The following is a 26357-nucleotide window of genomic DNA, read 5'->3' on the forward strand; positions in this document are numbered from 1 at the left end:
GTGGTCAGCTGACTCGGGAGTGTCGTGCTGGGTGACGGTTGGCGGTAGCCGCCGGAGCGGTAACGGTAACGGTAGAAGCGGCGGTAGTGGTGGCGGTCTGGCGGGGCGTAAGGAAGAATCTGGGTCCGAGGAAGGCGCTATGGCGACCACAGTCACTACTCAACGCGGCCCGGTGAGTGCAGCCGCAGGATCCTCTGGAGGTTGTCTGTTGTGAGTTCGTGCCCCTGCACCGCACTGGGTGGTGGGGCCTGCCGGGACCTTTTGGGCTTCGGCTTCTGTCCCTTTCCCCCTCGGCCTGGCTCCTGCTAGTGGGCCTTGGCGCGAGGGTGACTCACCCTTCCTGGCTGTCTCCCTTCCCCCTCTCACGGCCCGTGGCAGAGGGAGAGAGAAGAGCAAAGACCTCTTTTCTCCAGGCTGCCGTGATGCGGGGAGGGGCCGGGGAAGGAAGGTCAGCCTCTTCTCCCGATTCTCCGCCTTGCGAAAAGGCTTTGGGAAAGGGGAGGGCAGAGCCCCTCCTAGCTGCGTGTAGGACTTGAAGAGGCTATTCCACCTATTCTTTGTCTAAGGGCCTTCCAAAGGGGCGAACGGTTTAAATTAAATCAAAGCTAAACTTCCTTCTCTTTGAAGTGGAGTAGGGCTCCGAGTTTTCATGGTTCGGCTGGCGGATTCAGATAGCTGTCTCTGGAATTGTCACCTGAAAGCTGGAACTTGAAACGTGCTGGAAGGCATATTCAGGCATGTTTGTTGCGGGGTGTGGAGCTAAGCAGCCTTAAAACCACATTAACAATCTTCTGGAGTTAGCGTAGGTAGTTTATTGGGAATGTGGTGTTGTCTAGTTTTGCCCTAGAATAATCTCTTCCAACACTGAGATGTTCAGTTGTGTGGACAGCACTCTCTGCTGTCCTGTCTGTTCCTCCTGTCTGGAAGTACCTGGTGGTAACTGATGATGTGTCGTTGCTCTTGCAGGTGAAGTAAGACTTTTCTTAAACGATTCAAACTCCTATATGGTATTTCCTAGAAGCAGCTGCTTTTGTGTGTTTATGAAGCCTTGATGAAAGAGCAGAGGAGTGAATTATTAAATTGCTAATCTTGAAAAACTGCATCACTATCTACTGCTATCTCATGGCATTAATATTACATGAACATTAATTTAATTCCTTAAAATGCCTTATTTTTTGATCTCCCAGAATAGATTCCTTTTACAACGGATTGTAATGATGTTTCTCTTGTTGGAATAAAAGGTGTAGTTTTTTGGTCATCTCTTGATGGTATCATGAAAAGACAAGGACTGCTGTTCTGTTTGAATCTGTGGTGAATTAGGTAGCTGCTATCCCCAAAGGCTTTGTGTTTGAGGGCTAGTGGTGTGATTGCACAAGAATAGAATTCTGTGAATATGTAACAGCTTTTGCTCAGAAAAGCTTAATATAATATAAATACCTGAAAATATAGACTTTGTTTAAAAGTAACTTAATTTCTAGTTATCCTTCAGTTTGTTTGGGAAAGGTTGGGGAGGTTGAAGGAACTAATGGGGAAGTAGGGATAAAAGAAATAATTTTTGCTAAAGCTGAACAGTAGGCCCAAGTGCAGTCCGGATTTGCAGAGGTGAAATTCTGCAGGTATTTCTCTGGAATGGACTGGCATTTATTTTTGAGAGAAGTTTCACTTGCGTGTGGTGATAAACACCTTATTTTGGTAGTGAGTGAAGTACTTCCAATGTCTGCTTGTTTTAGCCTGGTGAAATCCTCTTCCTGGGTTGAGACAAGATTTTAGTGAAAACTCGTTGAACATGGCTATAATTTTGCAGATGCTTGAATATCATAACTGCCTAGTCGTAAAAGTTTTAAAGGAACTGCATCTCAATGCTTAAAATGCTTTTCTTCTCTATGTGTTATTTTAGAATTACTTGGGTGCTCCTGTATAATTCGTGACAATCTTTAGTTACTTAAAATTGCTTTAAGCCTGATGTATTGAAAAGTGCATGATGATTTATCTTGTACAACTTTGGCTTTCTGTTCTGGGTTTTTTTTTTTCCTGTGTTCCTAATGTGTTGTGCATACTTTTCTTCCTTGTTTTAACCACTTTAAAGATTTGAATGTTTTTAGATGAATGAATAAGTTGCATAATATTAAGCTGCCATTCACAGGGCAGGATGTTGGAATGGTACATGCCAGCCTTTCTTAATTCTTTCTAGAGCAGGAGATGGAATTCTACTTATTTATATAAATACAGGTGTACTACAAGTGAATAGCCGCTAAATGGTGCTGAAGGACTGTGAAACATTTTCTCTTGCTGCTGCAGAGACAGGATATGTCTCTGAACAGGCAAGAAAATACTCCAGGTTGTTTCATGCAGGTGAGAAAATGAAATATGCTACTATACCATTGTTAGTCTTGTTCTTATACCTGTGCTTTCTAGTTTGTGACAATAAGCTTATTTGGTGAGTAATTAAAATTTCTAATGACTGTTTAGTTTTTCAGATGAAACAGAACTGGAATTCATTCTGGCTGTTACTAGTAAATATCCTGCTAAAACATAATTTCTCTGGCTGTTTTCATGATGTTATGGCATTAGTGTGTTTTCACATTTTGTGACCTTTCGAGAACAAAACAGCTTTTGAAATCTAAACTACAGCTGAATAGCTAAGGGCTGCCACATGATACCTTTTCGAAATGAGAGGTATTAATAAATAGTTTGATCAGGCTCCAGGTTAAGTCTGAGACACCAAAACCTTGTATGTGTGTATTTGTAAACTTGTGTCTGCTTGGCTACCTGAGGAATCAATCTCTGTGTTTATTCACCATGCTGGCAAATATGTCAGGTCCTCCAAATCAGATCCAGCACCAAACTAGACTGCTTAAATTTCTGCTACTGATTTCAGTAATAATAATTGTTCTGATAATTTGGTATCTTCTAGTAGGCAGGCTTTATTTATGATTACTTTTCTTGTCCTAATACTGTCATTTATTTATGCCTCTGATTTTACTTGAAGTTTTGTCTTGAGAGTCTTCAAAACTTTTATATTTTTCAGAACAAAGGTGACAAAGAAGCAATTCCTGTTTGTGTGTTGTCCAGTATTGATATATGTTATGCTGTCACATGAGCAATTTTGAAATCAAAGTTGCATCACCAAAAAATTTGTGTTGATAATTCTGGATATAATTGAATATTTTATTAGATATTTTGTTTCATATTAGGGTGTGGATATATGTAGTTTTAAAATCCTGATCTGTGAAGGTGGAAAATTCATAAAGATGCATTGTTGCAATCAATTTGGATTTCAGAAATTGTTTGAAAAGCTAAGGGTGAAAGACCTCATTGAGTGTTTCTAAGCAAAATGTTAAGCAATTTTTAAGTGAAGTGATCAGATCTCTGGCATGTGTTCCTTTGACAGAAAATGTTGAGGGCAGCTTTGAAGCTCTCTCAGAGATAAGAGTGCCTTAAGGCACTAAGTGGCTTGTTTTCTGTTGCTTCCAGTGACATTTTCGTTTAATCAGGACTTGGAGGAAAGATACTATTGCTCAATCTAGTGGTAGAGTAGAAAAACTCACAAATCTGTTCCTAGAATTGATAGCAATTTTTGTTCTCCTTAATTGTAATCCTAATGTGAATTTGTGGGTTTACTTATTTTGAGGTGTTTGAATGGTTTTCCCAATATTATTCCTCTGTTACACTGATGGCAGACCAAAGGTATGTAGCTCAAATACGCTGTAAATGCTTCTTAATTGAGGTGTTTATAGGTGCTAATTCTCCTTAACTCCTGTTTGTATACAATACTGTGATATTTAGCGGGAATTCAAATTATTGATTTAGTGAAGAAGGGCATCTTTTTTGATTGTAGTCAAATGGTTCATATTTGTTTTTTTTTCAGTAAAACCAAACTTAATATATTAATAGCTGTACTTTTGCACTATAGAATGTTTTTGATATATTTAAATGTTAATGTCTTCGACAAATTTATTTGTGCTGGGAAAATTCAGAGGCAGTAGCTTGTGGCAAAGTGCTTAGTCAAGACTATAGGTGACGTACTTGGGAGGAGAAAATACTATTGAGGTTGAGACTACAGATTCAGAAAACCTTTGCAGGTAGACAGGCGTATGGAAGTAACAAATGAGATGGGAAAATTTCTGGTAACAGGAGAAAAATCATAAGAATGGGAGATGTGGTGTCTGGTACCATGCAGTCTGCAACACTTTAGTGACATTAGGAAAAAAAAAAAAAATCCCTAAACAAAAAACCAAACCAAACAAGCAAACAAAAAAAAAAAAACAACCCCACACTTTACATTCTCTTATTTGTCCATCTCTAAATTGAAAATTTGAAGTAGAGCTTTTGACTACAGTTAAATCTACAGGAATTTATGTGGGCATGTGTCATGCTATGAAGTGAGTTCTGTAGAATCATAGAACAGTTCAGGTTAGAATGGGTGTCAGGAGGCCATGTAGTCCAACCTATTGCTAAAAATATAGTCAGTGTTTAATTCAGACCAGGTTGCTCAGGGCTTACTCTGATAGGACACTTCTTAAGGTAAGAGTTTTTGCTGTCTATCTGGGCAATCTGTTCTGATTTGTGGTTGTCCCTGTGGTGATTTTTTTTATTTTTAATTTATTTTATGTTAAATCTCCCGTTTCAGTTTGACAGTTGAGGTCTCCTTTTTTCTTACCTTGCGTCTCAGAAGAGAACCTGACTGTTTTCTCTCCTCACAGACACTGGGAAGCTGCTACAAGGTGCATCCTAAGTTTCTTTTACTCTAAACAAATTCTCAGCCTGTTTTCACAATGCTTCTCATGGGCCATCTTGGTGGATCTTTGCTGGGCTAACTCAAGTTTATAATTTTTCATGTACTGCTGGGTCCCAAATGAATTGCAGTATTTCAGATGTGGTCTAATGAGTGCTGAGTAAAGGGAAACAATGGCTTTCCTCAGCCTGCTGGCTAAGGTTTTCTTGAGGCAGTGTAGTGTGCTGTTAGGCTTCATTGTTGTGAGAGTGCTCTGCTCATTCATGTCTAGCTTGCTCTTCACCCGGACCCGCATGTTTTTCTCTACAGAGCTGCAGCCCTGCCAGTTATTTTCTAGTCTGTACCAGTGCTAAGGATTATTTTGTCCAAAGTACAGGACTTTGCGCTTGTTGAATTTCGTGAGATGCCTGTCAGTGAATTCTCTGGCACTCTGGTGATTGGTCCTGTTCTTGAGTATACTGTTCATTCCCCCTCAAATTTGGTGTCATCCTTGAAACTGGTAAGTGTGCATTCTGTCTTCACCTCTGGTTACTGCTAAGGAAACATACTAGACATATAAGTTAATCTCAGTATAGGCCTCTCAAACTTTGCTTTTGACCATGTCCAGTGTCATTAACCACTGAACTTCACCTTCTGAGCTTAGTGACCTAGCTGGTTTTCATCCATCCAGTGGTCCACCCATTTGGATTGTAATGACCCAGATTTGCTATCTACTGCTCTCTCTTTATTCACAGATTATTATAATTTTATTGTAGAAGGCAGTTGGGCTTGTTGGACTTCTTATTTTCTTTTTAAAGCCTTGGTAATTGCTGGCTATTTCTAGTCCCTGTTGGTTTGTTTGGTTGGGTTTTTTTGTTTGTGTTTTTTTTTTTTTTCTCTTTGTGTGTTTAGAAATGGTTTTCAGAAGGACTTGCTCTGTGAATTTCTTAGCAACTGAAGTTAAGCTGAGTTGCCTGTGATTCCTCAAGTCGTTCTTGCCCTCTTGAAAGCTGGGTGTGAGATTTGTCTTTCTCTGATTATAGGGGACTTCTTCAAATCTCCATGTTCTTACAAAGATGATGGAGACTAGCCTTGAAAAAAACATCAGTTAGCTCTTTTTAGGACCTCTGGATGTGTCCTATCTTGTCCCAATTTTTTCTTTGCGGTGCAAAATGTAGAAACATAGAATCATAGAATAGTTAGGGTTGGAAAGGACCTTAAGATCAATTCCTACACCCCTGCCATGGGCAGGGACACTTGGCACTAAACCTCTCATTCACTCAGTCTTTCTTTAAAACAGTAATGATTAAAAGTTTTTTGAGTAGCTAGGTGTTTGAAGCTCTAACATGAAACTTCTTTGAAATGTAATATCAGAGTTTCTTGGTAATTGCTGGTGTGGGAACCCTGGTTCCCCGAATGTATCATGTGTCAGTGTATAGTTCCATAAGTCAGGACATTTGTGGTTGTCTTTGACTCTGCATTCCCTTTCACTCTGTTATATAGGTACCAGTAACTCAGATGTTCAGCTGGTGACGTAAAGGTCCTGGTGACTTGCATCCTCTTCCCTTTACTGCCAAACTTTTTAGTTTTCTTCTGCTCAGCCCCCTGCACAAGCATACTTTACAGTTGCCTTTGCATTGTTTAATGTTGCACAAGAAATGGGTGTGAAAAGAATTAAAAAGGTGAAACTGAGATAGCCCAGTCCTAAATTAGCTCAAATAGCTGTAGAACATCACGCCGCCTTCAATCTGAAGAAGCTGAGATGCAGGTTTTATACCTGCAGCATTTTACTCTAGAAGATCCTCAAAACCAGTTCTCAGGTGGTTTTAGCAGATAGGAAGGGCAATATTCTATTTCTAGATCATATTTTTGATAGGCAGTGCTGTCAGTGAATTTTATCAGGAAGTGATTACAAGGCAGGCTCATTTTATATTAATGTCTGCTCAACATCTGTATTCCAGTTGTAGTTCTATCATAGCCCTGTCATGTTGCTATCTTGCTTGAAGAGAGTTGTAGTAAAATTCAGGTGTCCAATGGAATTAATATTTTGTTCTCAAGTTGATGGCAAAGCAGGTTTGAATTTTACTTTCTTCCTTAAATAACACTGTAGTAGAGGGAAATGCGTTTGGTTTAGAATGGGTGTTGAATAGGAACAGTGATACAAGTTTGTCACTCATGTTCTCCTTAGTTAAAAAAGAAAAATTGTGGTTCACCTCTGGTTATGTAACTATATTTTTCATTTGGGTTGGGAGGTGGCAATTATATGCCTGCTTTTAAATGCTTTGAGGAAGGTATAAATTAGCTTATTTACTTTACAGATAAAAAGATGGCACACTACTGATTTATTGCCATCAATATGGAGTCAACTGATAATTAGCATAAGAACTTACTGAGCAGTCTTATTTTTGTCAATAAACATCTTTTCTAGGTATTTTACTGACTATATCACCAGGACATGTACCAGATTTCTGTCAGAACTGAACACTCAGGATGGGAGTATATGTGTTTGTTCCCTACTCTTCCTTTTTGAAGGGTTTACCACCTGGATCTTTTGAGAATTTAGTAATATTAGCTGTTTTCAGTTCCTGTGTATGTCTGCAATTGCATGATAAGAATGTAGCTTTGTGTGAGATAACTGAATGACCTAAAATCAGCTTAGATACTGTAAGTAAACTTCGGTCTCCCTTACAGATTTAATTTGTTTCTTTTGGACTCTACTAGTGTCTAGCTTGCGTATTTTATTTTGGAGCAGCGCTTGAATGTCTTAAAGTTTAAAAAGTGAATGATACTAAACTTCTGCTGTGAATGAATTAGGCATTTCAATGTCCATGTTAAGATGGTGGAGACAAAATACGCTATCCTCTTTTCTAAGTTGACAGAGGGAGCTTATGCGTATAGGAATGTAATTTCAGGGCTGCGGCCACTGCTTCTGAGTATGGAAAATCTTTCTGGTATCTGTCCTTAGAGATAACTAATAATACCAGATTTGAAACTTCCTGGAGGTCAGGGGTTGGAGGGGTCCTGCTGCATTGTAAATGCTGTTGCCTTGTTAATTCTGATGCCGTTCCAAATATAAATGGATTATGTTTTATTTTAAAACCAACTCCTTTTTTATAACATGTATTGTAATGAGAAGGCTGTTACAAGACCCTGTCTGGTTTTCCAGCCTAACTTAAATAAGCTTTCTTCTTATATTAGCACTGTCTTTTAGCTTAGTCTTTCCCCTCTCTGCCCTCGTTTCCCTCCGTCCTTTTTTTAAAACGTAAGCTATTTGGGATCCTAATTGCAATATTTTAAGATGCTTGTAAGCAAAACTCTTCTCCCTCCCAATAGTCTAGCAGCAGGCATTCAGTACTTCCTCTTTAGCCTTTTTCATAAACTTCCTTTCTGGCATGTAACACCTGCTGTTGCCAGGATTCTGAGGCTCTCAAATAGCAGTAGTCATACAAAATGTGATTTTGGAAAGAGCTGCACTTTCTGTCTCCAAGATGCAATCTTGACATGGAAATGCTGTCTGATATTCAAAAGCTATGCCCTAGAGGCCTGTTAACTTCTTAAATTATGTTCTGTAGGCATGCATCTGGCAGATACAAAATTGAGTAACCTTGGCTGGGATTGCGACATAAGAAGTTGCTCCATTTTTTCTCTTGATGAGGTGGCCATTTTGTATTAAATATGTAAGCAACTCTATAGACAACAGAAAGGAGTACAGCTTAATTATGAATTTTCTATGCCACTCTATTTGCCTTTTAAAACCTACTGTTATAGTATGCTTGTTATTTTAATGTGGTGATCTCTCTAAATATGTTATTGATAATATTTATTGACCATTTAAAACCCGAATGGTTGTTGAATTAGCAGTAGTTAACAAGTAACTAGGTAGAAACATTCCCTTCCTGTAAAGGTAAGAGAAAAATACATAGTGACTACTAATGCTTATTGGCACATAGGGCAGAGTTCCCTACTTTGAATTTTCCATTATGGCTCTTTCTTGTGGTAGACCAGATTTTGAATTTGCCTATTTACTGTTCGGAGTATGGTAGAATTTCATCCCAATTTGGCACCAAGTTTAGGTGCAGGCTGTGTTTGACATTTGAAAAACTTTGTGATATTGAAGGATTCTTAGTTATGTTAAAAGATTTGGTTCGTAGGAAATGTCTTTCTAATTTGTCTTCAAGGTGCCTGTAAAAGTGACCCTTTCAAATAAAGCAGTGTACTTGGTCTTATCATAGGAATGATTGGATGCAGCATGAGTGATGGATAAGTGAAAGAGCAGGGTGTCATCAGATGTCATATGTGAATGGGATATAAAACGCCATAGCTCTGACTTTTGTATGGGTTGCTTAAATGTTTAGTTGCAGAGCAGCCTTGGTATGTGCTACTTTTTTTTCAGAGGCTTATGTTGGAAACTAGCATTTTTGAAAGTATGAGAATATTCTCTACAGGAGTTGGCAGCTTTATAATTTAATTAGTTCTTTGTACATGCTAAACTAGACTAAATTCTGCTGAATGTTTTTGCTAGCTTTCCTTTGATTTATATTCTTATCTCTTTTTCATCATGATAGTGAGAGACTTAGATTTGAAGGTTTGTCTCTTTTTTGTTTTTAAGGTATATGTTGGTGAGCTTCCTCAAGATTTTCTTCGCATTACACCAACCCAGCAGCAACAGCAAATCCAGCTGGATGCCCAGGCAGCTCAGCAGCTACAATATGGAGGACCAATGGGTACAGTAGGCAGACTCAGCATTACTGTAGTACAGGTATAAATTGTACCATCTTTGTACAATTAGGTAGTTAATACAGTCTTTTTTGATCAGTGACCACAAAGATTTTGTGTTGGAATTTGAGTTACTAAATTACTTGTATATAGGGGATGAATAATTTTTCAAATTTTAGCTTATGTTTCTGTGCATGAGCATTTTGTTCAATTTCATGTTTCCTAGTTGTATTGTGCAGCAACTGCCTGTAAACTTATGTATTTTGCCTTAAGTGACTGCTTTGTTCCATCCCTATTTCCTCTAATGCATTTGCTGTTTTTCTTAGTGCTTTCTGCAAGCTTTCTTATTAATCACAAGTGTGTAGTCCTGGCTCTTTACTTCTATTTCCTCTTTTCCATTGTTATCTTTTCTTTCACGTCTTGGTAGGAGATTTCAGGTTTTAAAACTGATCTGTCTCAACACATTTCTTTTTATCTGCACTAGCACACGAGATGTCCTTCATATTAACTTAATGTACTTCATCTATTTACAGGTGCTGTTTTTAAGTTTCTCTGTATAAACATAGCAAGGAGGTACTTAGCTCAAATTCAGCACCAAGTCTGCAATAGTATGTGTATGGCTGCAGCTTCCATGGTGGGGCCCTTACTGGGGAGTAAACCTACATAACGTCTCTCAGGAAAAGAGACACTAATCCTTCCTTTTCATGTCTTTCAACTGGTCAGTTTGCTCCTTCACAGGTTATATCCTTTTGAAAACTGAGTAATGCTTTTTCAAGGTTTATTACTTATAAAGTCTAGATACTTGAACTCATCAATTGCATTCACTTGCAGCCCTTTTTCTAGCTCTGAGTTTCCCAGTCTGTGTTCAGAGAAGCATAAGACTGGAAGTAGCAGAAAAATGTTACTGCTTTTGGAGCATGGTGGAAGAAGCTTTAGTACGAGTTTTTTTCCAGAGCTAGGAATAGATGATTCAGGTTAAACCTCAAGCCCATAAGGATACAAACTATTTATCAAACAACATACCATGTCTCTCAACTCTCTGGCAGTTTCTAGCAACTTGTATGCTACTCCATAGGTGATTCATCTTTGGCTGTTTGCTTGGACAGCTTAAAGTGTTTTTTGTCATGGTTTGTTGATCTAGTCAGTGTAGATAGTAGATGTTCCTGGAGCAATTAAGGGGGCAGACAGTGCAGTATTCAAGAAGGAGTTTTGCATCTCATTTTGAGTGTCTTGTGTACAGAAACATCCAGATTACTGTTTGGACAGGTGAACTGATGGAGTTGATACTGGTCTTGATCAGATTTGAGCCTTGTTTATTTTAAGGTGTTTGCGCAGACAATAAAAAAAGTCTTGCTTGAAGAATAAAAGCTAATGGCTATTTGTGATGCCATATCTGTAAATAACCACTTATTATAGAATCACAGCATAACTGAGGTTAGAGGGGACCTCTGGAGTTTTGATCCCAACTTGTCCCACTGTGAGTGACAGTACAACCCTGTGGTGTCCCAAGAGATCTGTCTTCTGTACTTGTGTCCCAAGAGATCTGTCTTCTGTACCTGTCTGGGAGTTTACACAAGAATGCTGTGTTAATCTTGGCTGCATAACTGGGACACGTAGCATTCTACATAGGAGACTTACGATGGCATAGTTAACCTGTGCGACATGAAAAGCTGGTGTAAGGCTTTTATATTTAAATACGTGTTGATAAAGTGTAAGAGCAGCATGCCTTAGATTAGAAAATGATTTTGGGGAGGTAACTTCCTGGGGTTTTTTTTTCCTTGCAGATATATAGAAATGGTGGTAAGTTTGTCTAAGCATGGTTGATAATGTCCTTTCTTTAGGTGAAATTTTATGATAAACTGCTTGATTTCAGGACATCAGAGTCTAGAGAGTGCATAATTTCCGTGCCAGCTTTCCTACTTTAATTGTTAAGGCCACATTTACAAGAAACAGTTTGAGACCTTTCTCACCAGATCTAATGTAGGAACTACTGAACCAGTATGTGCACTGAAGGAGAAAAGGGATTTTCAGGCCAGAGCTGCTGCCATTGCTTCTAAATCTTATGCAAGTCTCAACTTCTCCAGTTCTTTAAATGTCCTGTAAGTGGGAGGCATCCTAGGCACCATATTTTGTCACTTGTCTTACATAATGAGAATTACAGGCTGTTTAGCACGGGTCAGAGAAACAGCATGTCTAAAAAGTCCAATTTCTACTTTGGCATATCTATGTAACAGTACTGAGTGTTGTCTTCAGGAGTGTTATCAACTTGTTTTGTTCTGTTCCTTTGATGTTACAGCAAAAGCATGTTTCGTATATTCCGATTCTATACAGCATCTGTTTTTATAGTAATGTAGAGCTTAAGTTGCCCACTGAATGAAGTAATAGCGAAGTACACACTGGATTAAGTAAATTTTTCAATAATTTTGAAAAGCAAGATCTAGATTTTACCTCAATTGAACTGCTTTTGCAGTTTGTGCTTTTGTATTGCGTGATATTTTTGAATCTACTGATTTTCTGTATTTCATCGTTTAAAAGTACTTCAGTGAAAAAGGACAGGCTATGGATCACATTAAGTTTATGAGTGTATATTGGAGAGCAGATACTTAGGCAAAAATTGAACTTGTTACTATTTCCTTGTAATCGTATATCTTTTGGTTTGGTATGAGGTAACTTATTTTAGCTGTGGTAAAGATCTGTATTTTCTACAACAGACAATAAAAATGAGGTTCCTTTTAAACATCTGCCAGACATTTAATGGTGTCAATTGGCTTATGTTTTAATCTGAATGCTGTTTTTCCTTGGTGGTGTCCCCCACCTTCCTGTCTACCTCAGAAATGTCTACCTCTTGTCCTTTGTTCAATATTAGATTCTCTTTGTGAATTAATAATTATTAAATTCTCAAGTTAATGTAAATAAAGGCTTTCTTTTCTTTCCAGGCAAAATTGGCGAAAAACTATGGAATGACGCGCATGGATCCGTATTGTCGAATACGGCTGGGGTATGCTGTGTATGAAACTCCAACAGCACATAATGGAGCCAAGAACCCCCGCTGGAACAAAGTTATTCAGTGCACTGTTCCTCCGGGTGTGGACTCTTTTTATCTAGAGATATTTGATGAGGTCAGAATTGCTATATATTTCCCTCTGCCCCAAGAATGTCAGAGCTGTTCCTTTTCCTTTGGTAGCTGATATGAGGAATTAGCAGGGTTCCCTATGAAGGAAGAGAAGCAAAAATGTCTTGAGTGGTGTTTAAATTCCTCTTCAGTATCAAAATACCCTGCAGCCTTATATTTTGCACTGTTGCTATTAAAAATAGCCTGTTTATACAGTGCTGGTTTAGTCAGAAAGTTTTCAGTGTTATTCTAACTTAGGAGGAGTTTGGAAGTTTTCTCAAGCTCAGAAATGCTGAGAATAAAGCTGTCAAGTATAGACTGTAGTGACTAGGGCTTATGAGCAGAAACTAAGAGGCCACAACTGAAGCCAAAGTCTGTTTGCCTCTTTTTTTGCTGCCTGTCTTACTACGTGTAGTAAAACTTGACACTGCAGCAGCAGTGTGCTCATTAGACAAGGGAGGCTTTTGAGTACTATTTTATGGGCTTGCTTAATTGGTTGTGTCTGATTCGTTGCTGCAACAGAGGTGGCAGAGCAGTACATGCATCTACTCCTGAATTACTGGAGTTCACAGCCCATTGTAGTAATGTAAACAGAAGCTGTTTACATTCATTTAATGGCCTCTGATATAATGTCACTAGATGCATGCAGACTGTGCTGCAGTTGGCATGTTGTATTTCTAGAAGTGTTCTGCTTCAGATTTTTAATTTCTTATTTAATACCTGTTATCAATCTATAATCCCACTTACAGCATCATTCATTTTTGAAAGGAGATGGCTAAAATATTTACTGATACTTCACTAGTTTCAAAAGGAGTAACTTAAAAATGGCAAAATGAAATAGCATAAAGGTGAAGGAAATGTTAGTCAAAAATAATTTTAATTTTTTTCTATGTTTATTTCAGGAGTGTTAACTTTATTTTTTTTCAATTATATTCCAGCGGGCCTTTTCAATGGATGACCGCATCGCTTGGACACACATTACAATTCCTGAATCTCTGAAACAAGGAAATGTGGAGGATGAATGGTATAGCTTGAGTGGAAGGCAAGGTGATGACAAGGAAGGAATGATTAATCTGGTTATGTCGTACACGGTAAGCCAAGTTTGGGGTGAGAAGAGGGAGGGAGAGCTTTTTGTCTAGTGGAAGGGAGATATTTTAGGTTGAAGTAGATGTAGCTTCATTGTACCTTATTGGGTGTTTATGTATGCTAGCATTTAGAAGAATTATACTTCTGGAATAGCAGTCAAAAATGCTAATTTAATTGAGGCTTTCTGGTGATGTGATAAACGGGTGTGTATTTATCTGGTTTTGTGATGACAAAAATACAGCTTGGTCCTGTGCTAACAGAAGTATAAAAAAGAAATCCCCAGTCAAATGGTCCATTGTAATTTCTAACTTAATAATAATAATAATAATTTTAAAACAGCTTTGTGGAATCTAACCATAACTTAATTTCCTTTTCCTCTGAAACTTTAGAAATTGATATCAGTTTTAAAGCAAAAGTAAGAGAAACTCTCCTCTGTCTTAGGTCTTTCTTGGCTATTTTGAATTCTCTTTCCAATGGCTTTTTTTTCACTTTCATTCTTGTTCATTTGGTGCTCCTAGTCATTAACTGTTGACTTACATTGGTCCATTTAGCAGCTCATGGAATATCTTCTTATCTGTCGCCTTTGCCTTAAGTAGCAGCCCTGTAACATGTGCAGCCCTGTAACATGTGCAGCCCTGAATACTTCCTATTACGCCTGTACATCATCAAAAGTTCCAAGTTGCTGTTGAGTCAAACAGTCAAACAACTGTTTGAAATTCACATTCTACACCATATATGAGCAGTTATTCCATCACCCCTAGCAAAAATGAGTTTGGAATATACCTTTAAAACTGTCTGCCCATGGATGTACTGTACACAGAATCTGACCATTTAATATTTTCCAGGATTAAACTGAACAGGAATTGTGATAGTAAGAGGGAATGGAGTTAAATTGATATTTTGTTTAAAGTATTAGTTTACCTCAAAAATAATTGATTTGAACTAAAGTTTGTTTCTAGGAGAAGTATACTGCTCGCAATAAAACTTGGTTTTGCTTTAAGACTTAATTAGTGATGAATATGTTGTGTATTCATTTCATAAGAATAAAGCATGGAAACTGATTAAACACGTATTTTTAAAATAATTCACTTCAGTGACAAAATTTATCAAACTGTTTCAAAAGGCTAGTTTGGCATGATGTGTTTGTATTGATTTGCAGGCAAATTAACTCATTTAAAAGGATGGTGGTTGAGTTAATTTGCCAGAGATTTTGCTTAATGTAGATTATCACTGAGTATACTCATATTGTAACATGGAACATGGATTTGCAATATGGCAACTTGCTTGCAATTACTGGTTTAATTGCTGATTTATTTTTTTTTTTTCTGTTTCTTGGGTGGTTCTGATCTGTGCTTTTTGTGTCAAGTCTTTGCCAGCTGCCATGATGATGCAGCCCCAGCCAGTAGTCCTGATGCCCACTGTGTATCAGCAAGGAGTTGGATATGTGCCTATAGCAGGTATGTTCTCTCTCCTTTAAGACTCAAAACTTCCAGATGAAGGATTTTGCAGAATTAACGACCAAATTTCTCCTGCTTTTTCAGAATGTAAAGACAACTATAAATGGTTTTATTCGTAACCACTTTTCCCATATTTTGGGGAGGGGAAGAGTGAGCAAATTAAGTGTAGATCTGCTTTCAGTCTTTCATCCTGTTTAAGGGAGCAGTGAGAGCTTGATTAAATGGATTAAAATGACTATCAAGTTGGAACAAGTAGCTTGAAGGCTTCTCTTTGAGTATTTATTTTAGACTTACTCAGTGACCTGACATATCTAGCAGCCTGTACTCTGATACAGTGTGTGCCTATTTAAATGGTAGTAATCCGTGTGTGAAACTTGAGACTTCAAGAAGTGCACCAAATGACTTGTGCTGTCAGAACTGCAGTTTAAATAGCCCATAAAAGGATTTAATCTTCTGTGGTCTTTGAAGATGCTTTGCTGGAAGCTTGCTTTAGACCATGTGTATAGCACAGTGAATGAAAAATCATAGAATCATAGAATAGTTAGGGTTGGAAAGGACCTTGAGATCATCTAGATCACCTTGAGATCATCTAAAAATGTTAGGGAACTCTCAGGTAGTTAGCTAAATATATAAAGAAGAGCTAAAGCAAGTCTTGCCAGTTCTCTTGATTTATGCCAAGTAAGTTTTGGACTTGTATAGAAAGATGTTTTGTAATTTTTCTAACAAGGATGAGAAGTTTAAAGTATGTAAATAAGCTTGAATTTGCCCTACTTAGATAATTAATAAATAAAGTTGTGGGGTTTGTGTGTTTCATCTATAGCCTTTAAAAGCTGTGGTTTGTTATAAGGATATGTATTCAGTAATGTGTGTCTTTTTTTTTAGGGAAAATAAGATGCAAATTTACATATTTTGAATTTCTTTGTACACAAGTGTATGAGTGAGTGAGAGAATGTGTGGGACATAATTGTAGTGCCAAGAACTGATACAGATTATAGATTTTTTTTTTTTTTTTAAAGATTCATGATTTAATTTAAAATTTCATTCTGTGTAAAAGCAAACCCCCTCAAAAGAAGGTTTGATATGTAACTTAAAGAATCATACTTCCATGTTTAGAGAGTTAGGGCAAAATGTGGAAAACTTGGTTGTCTACTTTATTCCCTTATGACAGCATGCAGTTTGCTTAATTTAAAGTACTTTTATCTCTGTATCTGAGTTCTCAGGATTTAAGTCTTGCTTGCTTTGCTAAGGAACTAGTTTCAATGTGTGCATCCTGAAGTGTGATTCCATTGTGGTAAGCCAGACTTCTGTGTAGCTGTTCTGTTTGAATTAGATGACATATCTTTTTTTCTTGTAGGTTCATCTCATCCCTGTATACTGAACTTCAAACATACCACCTTGTGTATGGTTAAAAGGAAAATAGCTGGGGTGGTACTCATAGCAATGTAGTAGAAGATGCTATAGCATTTCTTGAACAGATCAAAGTGAAAATATTTGTCTTTCAGAATTACTGTGCCAGGCAGAGTACAAACAGTAGAAATGAAGTAACTGGTTTCAGGCCTGATTAAAACTAGGCCTATAAGTCAACAGATAAAGCCGATACTAGGCCTTCAAAAGCTAAAAAAAAAAACCCCAACAGTGGTGTATCTTGATGTTCAGATCTTGGTGTTCTGTAAGTTTTGTATTTCGCTTTTCAGTAATACTTATTAAATCTGCTTGGACAAGTGAACAAATAATATTTAGCAAGTGATAGTAATGCCTCACATTTTAGCATGTAAGAATTTGCCTTCATGTAACAATTTTATTGACCTGTATGTTGGAGCATTGCCCTCTGCAAAGATTCAGCATGCTTGTTTTAATTACCTCTTTGATAATCTTCTGCATTAAAAAATTTTCCTGATTCTATGACTTGTATTTTTAAATAGAGTTTAGTAGAGGCCCACCCCTAGATTTGAACTTTTGTTTTGTTGTTCTGAGAATGCTTGAACCTTTGTCCTTGACTTTATGAATGTCAAACTTACTACAAGCCATGTTTGACCTATTTTTTTTTTAACGTATTACTGTACTTTGTACTTGCTGCTCTAGAATTTCTGTGGGCACCATCAAAATTTCTCAAAAGCACTTGTGAGTTTTAAAGCTTTTGCCTGTTCACTAATCAATGTCTCATAGTAATTAGATGGATGGTTAGGTTTGGATTTTGAAAGTGACTTCAGAATACTTCTACTATTTCATACATTTAATGGTATAGCTTAATTTGAAATTAAAATAGTAGTTAATATGCATCTTGGAAGACGTAGTACTGTCAGTATATAGCATGTATTTTATATACTGAACTAGATGTTAATTCTGAATTCTGGAAGGGCTTTCAGAAAGATGCATGCAAATTGCAGGCCTTCCCTTCCCAACTGAATTGATCGTATCTTCTGGGGAAACTCTGTTGCTCTACTTTCTTTAGAACCCTGTACAGTTTCCTCTCTTTTTGAGGCTGCTTCAAGAAGGGCAGTGGTGGGACATCAGTAGGCTCCACAGGAGCCTGAACCTGAGCTCAGTTAGTGTTTTTCACCTCTCCAGTTAAATGAGTGGCATCAAATAAGCAAGTTCTATTTGCTTCCTTCAGAAGAGTGGAAGAGCAGCACCAAATAGTTTATTACATCTGAAATGGAAGGGATTCTGATGTTGGGGAAGACTGTTAGATTCTAAGTATTATCTATTGTGGAAATACAGTGGGTGGACTAAAATGCTGGTGCAGACAGTTGAACAGTTATTTATTAACTGTCCAAATTGTGCTTTAAACAGAGATCGTGCTCAGTCAAATATAGCTGTGTTATGAAGGCCAAGCTGTTTTTTCTCTAAGGGAAGATTTCTGTTCAAAACTTAGTATACATAACTACCCTTCTCATTAAAGTCAAACCACCTAATTCCTCCCATACCTCAGCTTGTGTGCGATTGAGATAAATAGTAGTAGCAAGCGCTGCGGTAAGCAGATGAAGCTTGAAATGCCAGCACAAGTAATGCTCTTTTTCCCACATTTGATGGTAAATGTTACAGACCTGTGATGAGAACAGAAATAGCCATAGAATATTCTTGCACCATGTTACTTAATTGCAAAATTTTTTTAAAAATAAACGCTTCTGACAGCAGCACTATTTGCTACAGACTGGCTGCCGTGGATTTGGTTTGGGAAAATTTGAACCTACCAGTCCTCTTGCTTTTCTAGAAAGTGAGTTTATCTGCCTCTTCCTATTTCTTTTTCTAAAAATTACTTAATTTAGGCTGTAGGATATTGTGGTATACTGGTTGAGTACAGTCCAAGCTGATCTTACTGATAATGTATCAAAGAGAGTAAGCAAAAAGGTTAGTTCAATAAGCAAGCTACGTTTCTTACCAGCTAAGTATTCATGGCCTACAGAGGAAATGTATTTGTACTTCTAAACACCTGTGTAAAAAGTAGATTGAAAACCTGTGTTTCAGAGTCCAGAATACAATTTTTTTTTTTATTGAGGCAAAGTTGTGTGTGTATATGTACATACTCCTCAAGGTGTCTGTATTGAGTTTAGTAGGTGAGCTTGTGATGTTTTTGCTGTTTATTCAGAAAACCGTAGATGTATATTGTCCTTTGTGGGCTATAAAATATAATCCTTGCTGCAAACACCTGGTGTGTTACTCATTTTGAAAACATTTCCTCTAATTGATATTTCTGTGAAAAACAATCCATTTAGGAAACTTGTTCGGAGCCTGAGGCAAATTAGTTGGGAAACTGAATCCCAGCAGCATTGGGATTTTGACATTAGGTAGTTTAGGTTTTATCCAATTGCCTCAGTTTATTCAACATTCACCTTTGGACACTAAATGATTCATTTCCTTTCGAAAATAGATTAATATTTCTTTCCCATATCTTATTCCTTTCCCCTTGCCCCTCCATTTTCACCTATCTTTAGGGCTTGAATACTTTGCTCTGGGTAAGTTTCCAAGCTCTTTTCTCACTCCCATCTTCATGAACTCAACAATCTTTGCATGAACTCATCCAAACAGCTTTAGTTGTTACAGCAGACTGCATCACAAGGTATTGCCACTTGAGTGTCACAATAGAACAATTTAATGCATCTCCTGGAAATGGTTAAAGTCCCTCTAGCCTGTTGGAAAGTCTTTAAAGGCATCTGCTCATCATCAAACTATTAATGATTAACATAATTAGTGATAATGGTGCTGATACATGAAATGTGATGTTAATATTCTTCTGAAGGTGGTATGTGGCAGTGAGCTATTCTAGGTGATAGTACTGGTTTCTTAGAGAAACAGGTCTTGCAGTTGATCTGCTACTGCAAGGTTTGGAGAGAAGGAAGTAATGTCACAACTTTTTATAAACTTGAAAGCAAAGAACTCAGTTGTGCAGTAGCATTGAGAAGATGGCCTTCTGTTAATCTTCAAATAAGCCTTTTTAATTTTAATAAAACTATAAAAAAATAACTTTATTAGTACATATCTTTTATGCACATCTGGCTTAGATCCATGTCAAGTTAAGCATCTGACTAGTATTTTAAAGGCAAATTATGTTATAGGAAACCATTTTGTCCTTCTATTTAGACTTAACTACTATGACCCCTTTGATTTTTGAACTGTGCAAAGATATTGTGACATCCTTAACTTTGATAAAAGCATTGGTCTTCAATACTTCAAAAGTATGTTCAGAAAATTCTAGAACCAGTCTTTGTGAGGTAAAACGTAATTTCTTGATGCTTTAAATTTCAGAAAGGTGCTGTAAATAAAACTGATGTGGTTGTAGCAACTTATTTGGTTTATTCAGAGCAGTGGAATTGTAGATTTATTCTGTGGGTCCATATGCTTCACTTTTCTAGTAGTTTGCAAAGAAGCAACACTTGAAAAATTGAGATGGTGACATGCATATTTTAGCACTGTCTTTTTTTTTCTGAAGCGAATATCACCGAGACCTATTTGTGTATTTTAAAAAAGGAGATGCTGATTTCTTCATTTAAATTAAAGAATTTGTGCTGAGAAGGTTCCTGAGTTTAATCTGAAAGGGTCTGTTCATGGGACAGAGTAATGAGCTAAGAAATTAAACATAGGTCACTTGACTGGACAATAAAATAAAATGTGTGTAATGCCTTGTGTGCAGTTAGAAAACATTTACCCTCTTAATTCTATATTGAAGCTTCCATTGCTGCTTGTAGCAGTTGACTTGCTATTGTTCATACTTGTTTCATGTACTGGAATGACACTGCTTATGCTAGCATGTTTGCCACTGCCATTTCACTGAATTGGACAACAATGCTTCATTCTTCTGATATGTAACACTTGCCTAATATCCGAGAGCAACGCAGGAGTGTGCAATTCCCACTGATAATGGATTCTTATGTGGTTTGGTTTAGTTTAGTGTAACCTGTTAGGGAAAGGAAGTGCTTAGTATGTAAAGCAGCTTTTTCCTGAACATGGATAATTTTGAAGTTTAGTATAACTCTCTTGAATGAATGCGTATGTATGTGTTATTTACTAATTTTAGTGCACAGTTCTTTAAGTTTATGCTTAAGTCTTGCTTACTGTTTTGTAAATCAGAAATTATGGATGCTTTTAGCCTGAGCGTGGAACAAAACAACACACCAAGGTACTCTTTGAAATTGGTATTTGTAAAGTTTGAATATTGAGTTTTGTGAAAAGTAAGCCTTTACATTGTGGAGGTATTCATTAAGCGTCACTGATACTAACTTTCATTTGTATACAGTGTAGTTGTAGGCAGCATAAATTAATTTTAGAACTGTAAGAGCTGAGAAAATGGGTTTTTAAAATCATTAATGAAAACCAGTGCGGTGCAGATGTCTGGCTTCATAAGCACCTTGTTTTGATGTAAGCAGTAAAAAAAAAAAAATCTGTGTGGTGGTTTGGTGTGGGATTTTTTTTTTTTTTTTTTTTTTTTCCCCTCGACACTAACAAGACAAATTATTGGTAAGCTGTAGGATGCTGTAGTCCTCAAGAAATGAGCCTCAATTTATTTGGATTAGTATGTTACACTGACCTCCTGTATGGACAGTTCCTACTCAGGCTGGTAGGTGATTAATCTTAGAGTGTCGATGACTTACTAAAGAATATTAAGAAGCTTGCGTTAAAAGTGAAGCATAACTTCAGTTTCTCTGTTCTTTCAGGTGCTTTGCAACTTCATTTTTTTTAGGCTATGCGTATTTTTTTCACCTGTGGTAAATACTTAGATTGTAGGAAGTGTGAGGAATGAGTTGAGGTAGACTGAAATGCTGCTGGATATGATCATTGAGTAGAGTGTATTTGCAGTGTTGGTGAGGACTGCACAGTGGTTTGCCCCCAGGGTGCATATGTGGTCTGATTTGCCATATGTTCAAACATATCGTGCCAGGCAGAATTCCAGTGACCATAGTTCAAATGGCACAAGAATCTCTAGAGCTAAAGTTTACGTTGTTGCAGAAAAAGTGATAGATAATTGCTTGGTAGTGGTGTGATGCGCTTGTTTGATTGATTGGTAGTGCTGTGATGCAGATGGCTAGACAAAGCCATAGTTCCATTGTGTAGGTATAGAATTTATGGTGAGACATTTCTTTAGCTGCTAGCATGAACATTTTTAATAGATGCAGCATGTATATTAGACTTAAAGCATCTAGGTTCTTTTTCTGCTTCTAATAAAACTTAAGATGATTACAAGCAGAATTTTAAAATCAAAATTAGAAAACATTGGTTAGTATGGAGTGCTTGCTAACAGTAATGCATTCCTTAAGATACGACAGAAGTGCAAGTTGAGGAACGAAATAGCAAAGAGAACGTTAAGTAAAACCATAGTTGCAGTGCATACAGTCAAACTATATTCAGTTATCGTACCTTGTAAGCCAGAGTTGATGTAAGTTATGATGGGTTTAGCAGATCCAACCTTGAATGTGAATTTTAACATAGCATTTTTAAAGCTGATGGAAAAGATAATCACAGAGATGTTAAAATATTTGTACAAGTTAGAGTGATGAAATAATTACAGGTTAAAAAAAAATCTCGAAGAGACAATATAAGTATTGAAATTGCTCTTTGCTTTTTCTTGGGAAGATGTTAAGTGTAAATAGAGGTAGTATAGTATAGTTGCAATATTTTTGATGATGTGTAAGTACTTTAGTCATTATGCTAAGAGAGATTAGACTGTAAAAAGGCACACTTGAAATTTTCAGTTGTAGATCTGCTTTATGGTGTTATGCTTTTTGAGCAGTTAATCAGAATTCAGTAGAAGAGAAGGAGCTTTTGATGTACTCCTGGGTAATACATGAAACCTGGTTCAAAAATTATCTTATTTTGAAGAGGTATAATAGTGATGACACAAATAGTTAACCCTCTGTTTAACTTAAGGAGGAGTAATGAAGGTCACAGAAAGTTGGAACAGGTAAACTAAAATAAAAGCTGTATTAAAAAGTTGTTAGCTGCTCTAACTAAATGTATGCCAAATTTAAAAAAGAAAAAAAAAAAAAAGAAAAAGCACTCTTGTGTAAGGGGTTGAGAACTATTTGTTTTAAAGAAGCAGGGAACCTGGTATTGTTTAGGTAATTGACTATAAGGATAGAAGTATGTAAGGGAGTACAAAAGAAACCCCAAACAGTTCGAATGTGAGACCATAATGGGAGAAGAAAAAAGTGTTTGGGTTTGTCCTTCTTAGGATGGAATATGAGGGCTGCTTTTTATTTTGAGGTGAGGTGGGGTAGGGTGTTGGTTTGTTGTTTTGTGTGCAGAAAGAGCCTCAGATTTTAGAGTTTAACACTAACTGTTAAAATGATCAGTAAAAAGTTGCAGGTAAGATAACATTTATTCCCAGTATTGTATTTAGGATTTTTTTACCAAATGCAATATGTAACCTGTTGCTTAAATAGTCTTGCTTTCAGAAAACTGGGGATAGCAGACTGATTCTTTCCTTTTTATTTCTTGTTTTATACCATTCCAAATGTTATCAATGTTATCTGCTAAGGACTCTTCTATGATATTCTGATGCAATAAAGGTCCTTTTGTGGTTTAATAGCTATTTGAAGAGCTGATGAGCAGATAAAAATAAGTGACGAGTTATCCCCTAATGGAGGGAGGTCTTTGGGGTTCATCATATTTTTAAAAAACTAATGAAGGGAAGAGGACTAATAGACAACTTACCAAAACAAAACCTCAGTGCTTTTCTAAGTCTCTCTGATGGCAGCTGATTGCAGAAGGATCTCATTATAGTAAAGGAGAAATAAAATCACTTATTGAGGCTGGTAGTAAAATGTTATGTGTAAAGAAAAATCTTAACTCATCATTTCTTGGTTGGTCATTATCATACATAAAAATCTTTGAATTATGGTAGACTATTCCATGAAAATACTAGAGGAGTAGTGTTTGAAACAGTGGATAAAGTGGTTGAAAGCAAATAGAGAACAAATACAAAAACTTTATCATTTTGCTGTATGAAGTGATGCCATGTTTGCATCTAGATGCAGGTAATTCTCCTTGCCCTACCTTAGTAACAATACAGCAGAACTGGAAAAGTAACACACAAAGGTGTGGGACTAAAATAATCAGGGGTCTGGCACTATTGAGGAAAGTGGAATACAGCATTTTCAGAAGTGATAACCAAGGACTTTAGACGTATATACTATACCTGGTTTCAGTTTTATAAAAATAAATGCTAGGGTTTTTTTCAGCAATGGATCTGTGCTTAATTAGTGATGAAAGTTAAGTGATGAAAATGAACTTTTGCCTAGTATTTCCTTTTAACAGGAATTTGAAAACTCTCTAAAGCACTTTAATTTTACACAGGCATACAAATAGTTCATGGAAAATGTCAGATAAATTTTGTCCTCTGGCAGAGGAATAGGGAAGAGCAGTGTATACTCCTATGGGTATGAAAGGAATTGCTCTTTTGCCACTTTGTGACTTTGCAGCTGAACTGTATGGAACTTTAACCAGGGAAAAAAAATTGTTTAAATCTGCTTATGAGTGTGATCCAGTCTCTTAGTGGACACAAGTACTTTGTGGTTTGTTTTTTTTTTTTTTTTTGAATGCAATGGAGATCGCACGCGTTGAATTTCTGAGTATGTTATGTATACTGCTGATGTAAACCCATGTTTTTAATGGCAATATAAACTCACTAGGAAGTAAGAAGTGATGAGAATGGATAAAAAAAAAAAAAAAAAAAAACAAAAAACAAAAAAAAACCCAAAACCAATCACATCTTTCTGTGATGTGCTTCGTGTTTGAGTAGTGGTTCATATGTAAACCTGGTTGATGACAAGTTTTACCTAAGTTTGAGCTGTACATGTTAGTGTAGTTTACCACTTCTGAAACATAAGTTGTGCAGGGAGTTTGTTCCAGAAAAATATTTTCTGATTGCTACAGTCTAGGTATAATCTCAGTGTTTTTTTTACTTTCCTGGAGTACATAGTATCTGTCAAAAAAAAAAAAAAAAAAGCTGAAGTTGCTGGGTTGGAGTGAGTCATGAGCTGCTTTCTTCTTCATATCCATTGAATTGGGTTTTGTTTTGGGTTTGATGTTGTGTTTTTCTTTTTCTTTTTCTTTTTTTTTTTTTTTTCCCCTTCCCCTCACTCATGTATGTTTTGGTTTCTTTTTTTCCCTTTTTTCTTTTTTTTCTTTTTTTTTTTCCCTTGCAGGGATGCCTGCAGTCTGTAATCCAGGCATGGTACCATTGGCAATACCACCTCCTGCGGTCAATCCTCAGCACCTGTGTAATGAAGAGGACCTGAAATCTATTCAGGACATGTTTCCCAACATGGACAGGGAAGTAATCCGCTCAGTTCTTGAAGCTCAGAGGGGGAACAAGGATGCAGCTATCAACTCGTTGCTTCAGATGGCTGAAGAGTCTTAGATCCTCACTTCCTGCATAGTCCCCATCCTTGATGCCACTTATTTTTACTTGCCAAGCCAGGGGTTTAGCTAGAGGAATAGTTTCCCAACAGCTTTCTGTTAGTGCATCCTGTGTGACAGATTATACCCCTTTTCTCCTTGGACATGTGGATCTTTTTCGCTTCTTTCTCAATCTGTACATACTCAGTTTAGGTTATGCCCTACAATATAGCATTGAAGCTCTTTACTATTGGTTGTGCCCTGTGTGGCTGTACTCTGATGGGGTGGGGAGTAATGCTGCCTTTTTTTTTTTTTTTCCTTTGCCCCTTTTCATAAATTTGTTCTCACAAAGTAACTCTATGCAGTACAGGATTTACTACTGTTCGTTAGATTGAAAAGGAAAAAAAAATCCTATGGAGGGTTTGCTCTTCAAATATAACTGATTTATTGAAATATTTAGGTTTCATCAAGCAGCCTGTTTCTTCCAGAATTTAAAAGAAAGACCCTTTCCTTGCCCTATGATGTTTAATTATTGCTGTGATATATTTAATTTTCTGATTGAACATTTTTAATAAGCTAAATTTCTTAGGTTGCACTGTTGGTATTTGTAATAAGCATTTTCTGTTCAATCTAGTCATCGGGCACCAAAGCAATATGGTGTGCATTTTGGGCTTTATCCTCCCATATAGTATTGTTATGATCTGTAAAATCTTTACAGGTAACTTTTAACTTGTACAGTAGGTATTGCTGTAGCAGAGAACAAGATTGAGCCCTAATGTACTCCCACAGTTAATTGCACTCTTAACCGCTAATAACATTCCTATGGCTATTTCAAAGGATAAGTGCAGAAGGAAAGATTTTTATACCTAGCTAATTACTGAAGCTGTAAACAATTATTGAAGGTATTGTTTTGCATTAAAAAAGCAATACACATTAAATAAGGCCTATTACACCTGTATTTTAGCAAAATTATTATTTTATATTAGTGGAAAACTTACTGTATTTTTTCCTGTAATCTGAAATAAGAAGCATGAAAAGTACCTTCAGAATCTTTGAATGGTATTATGAGTTGCTCGGTGACTTAAGACTACAGTTGCTGTAGCCAGTTTATCATTATTTGATGCAGATGGAAATAAATTCTTTGTGAGAGAAAATTTGACATATCTGAGTTACAGCCTGATCCTCAGAGGAGATTGGAGGTTGCTTGTATTTATTGTTAATATTATTTTTTCAGATAACAGTTCATTTTGGAGCTGCAGAATCTTACAGTATGCACCAGTTACACCTGTTGGATAAATTTCTGCAGTATGTTTTTGTAGATGGTAAAGTAATGCACTTTAAATAGTATGCACCAGTTTATTTTCCCAGTGATGTGCAATGTTGCTGTTTTATCTTTTTAATGTTTGATTTCAAATACTTTCTATAATAGCCATAGACC

The 26357-nt window shown here is 36.8% G+C and overlaps 1 protein-coding gene across 1 annotated transcript; it reads left to right on the forward strand.

Moving 5' to 3' along the window:
* On the forward strand, nucleotides 1-26357 carry TOLLIP (toll interacting protein). Its single transcript, XM_080619065.1, has 6 exons — nucleotides 1-172; nucleotides 9324-9473; nucleotides 12367-12549; nucleotides 13481-13633; nucleotides 14995-15085; nucleotides 24727-26357. The coding sequence occupies exons 1-6, from the start codon at nucleotides 140-142 to the stop codon at nucleotides 24939-24941; spliced, it is 825 nt and encodes a 274-aa protein (XP_080475191.1). The 5' UTR covers nucleotides 1-139; the 3' UTR covers nucleotides 24942-26357.

Source organism: Psittacula echo (assembly GCF_963264785.1).
Source record: "Psittacula echo genome assembly, chromosome: 5".
Classification (NCBI taxonomy): Eukaryota; Metazoa; Chordata; class Aves; order Psittaciformes; family Psittacidae; genus Psittacula; species Psittacula echo.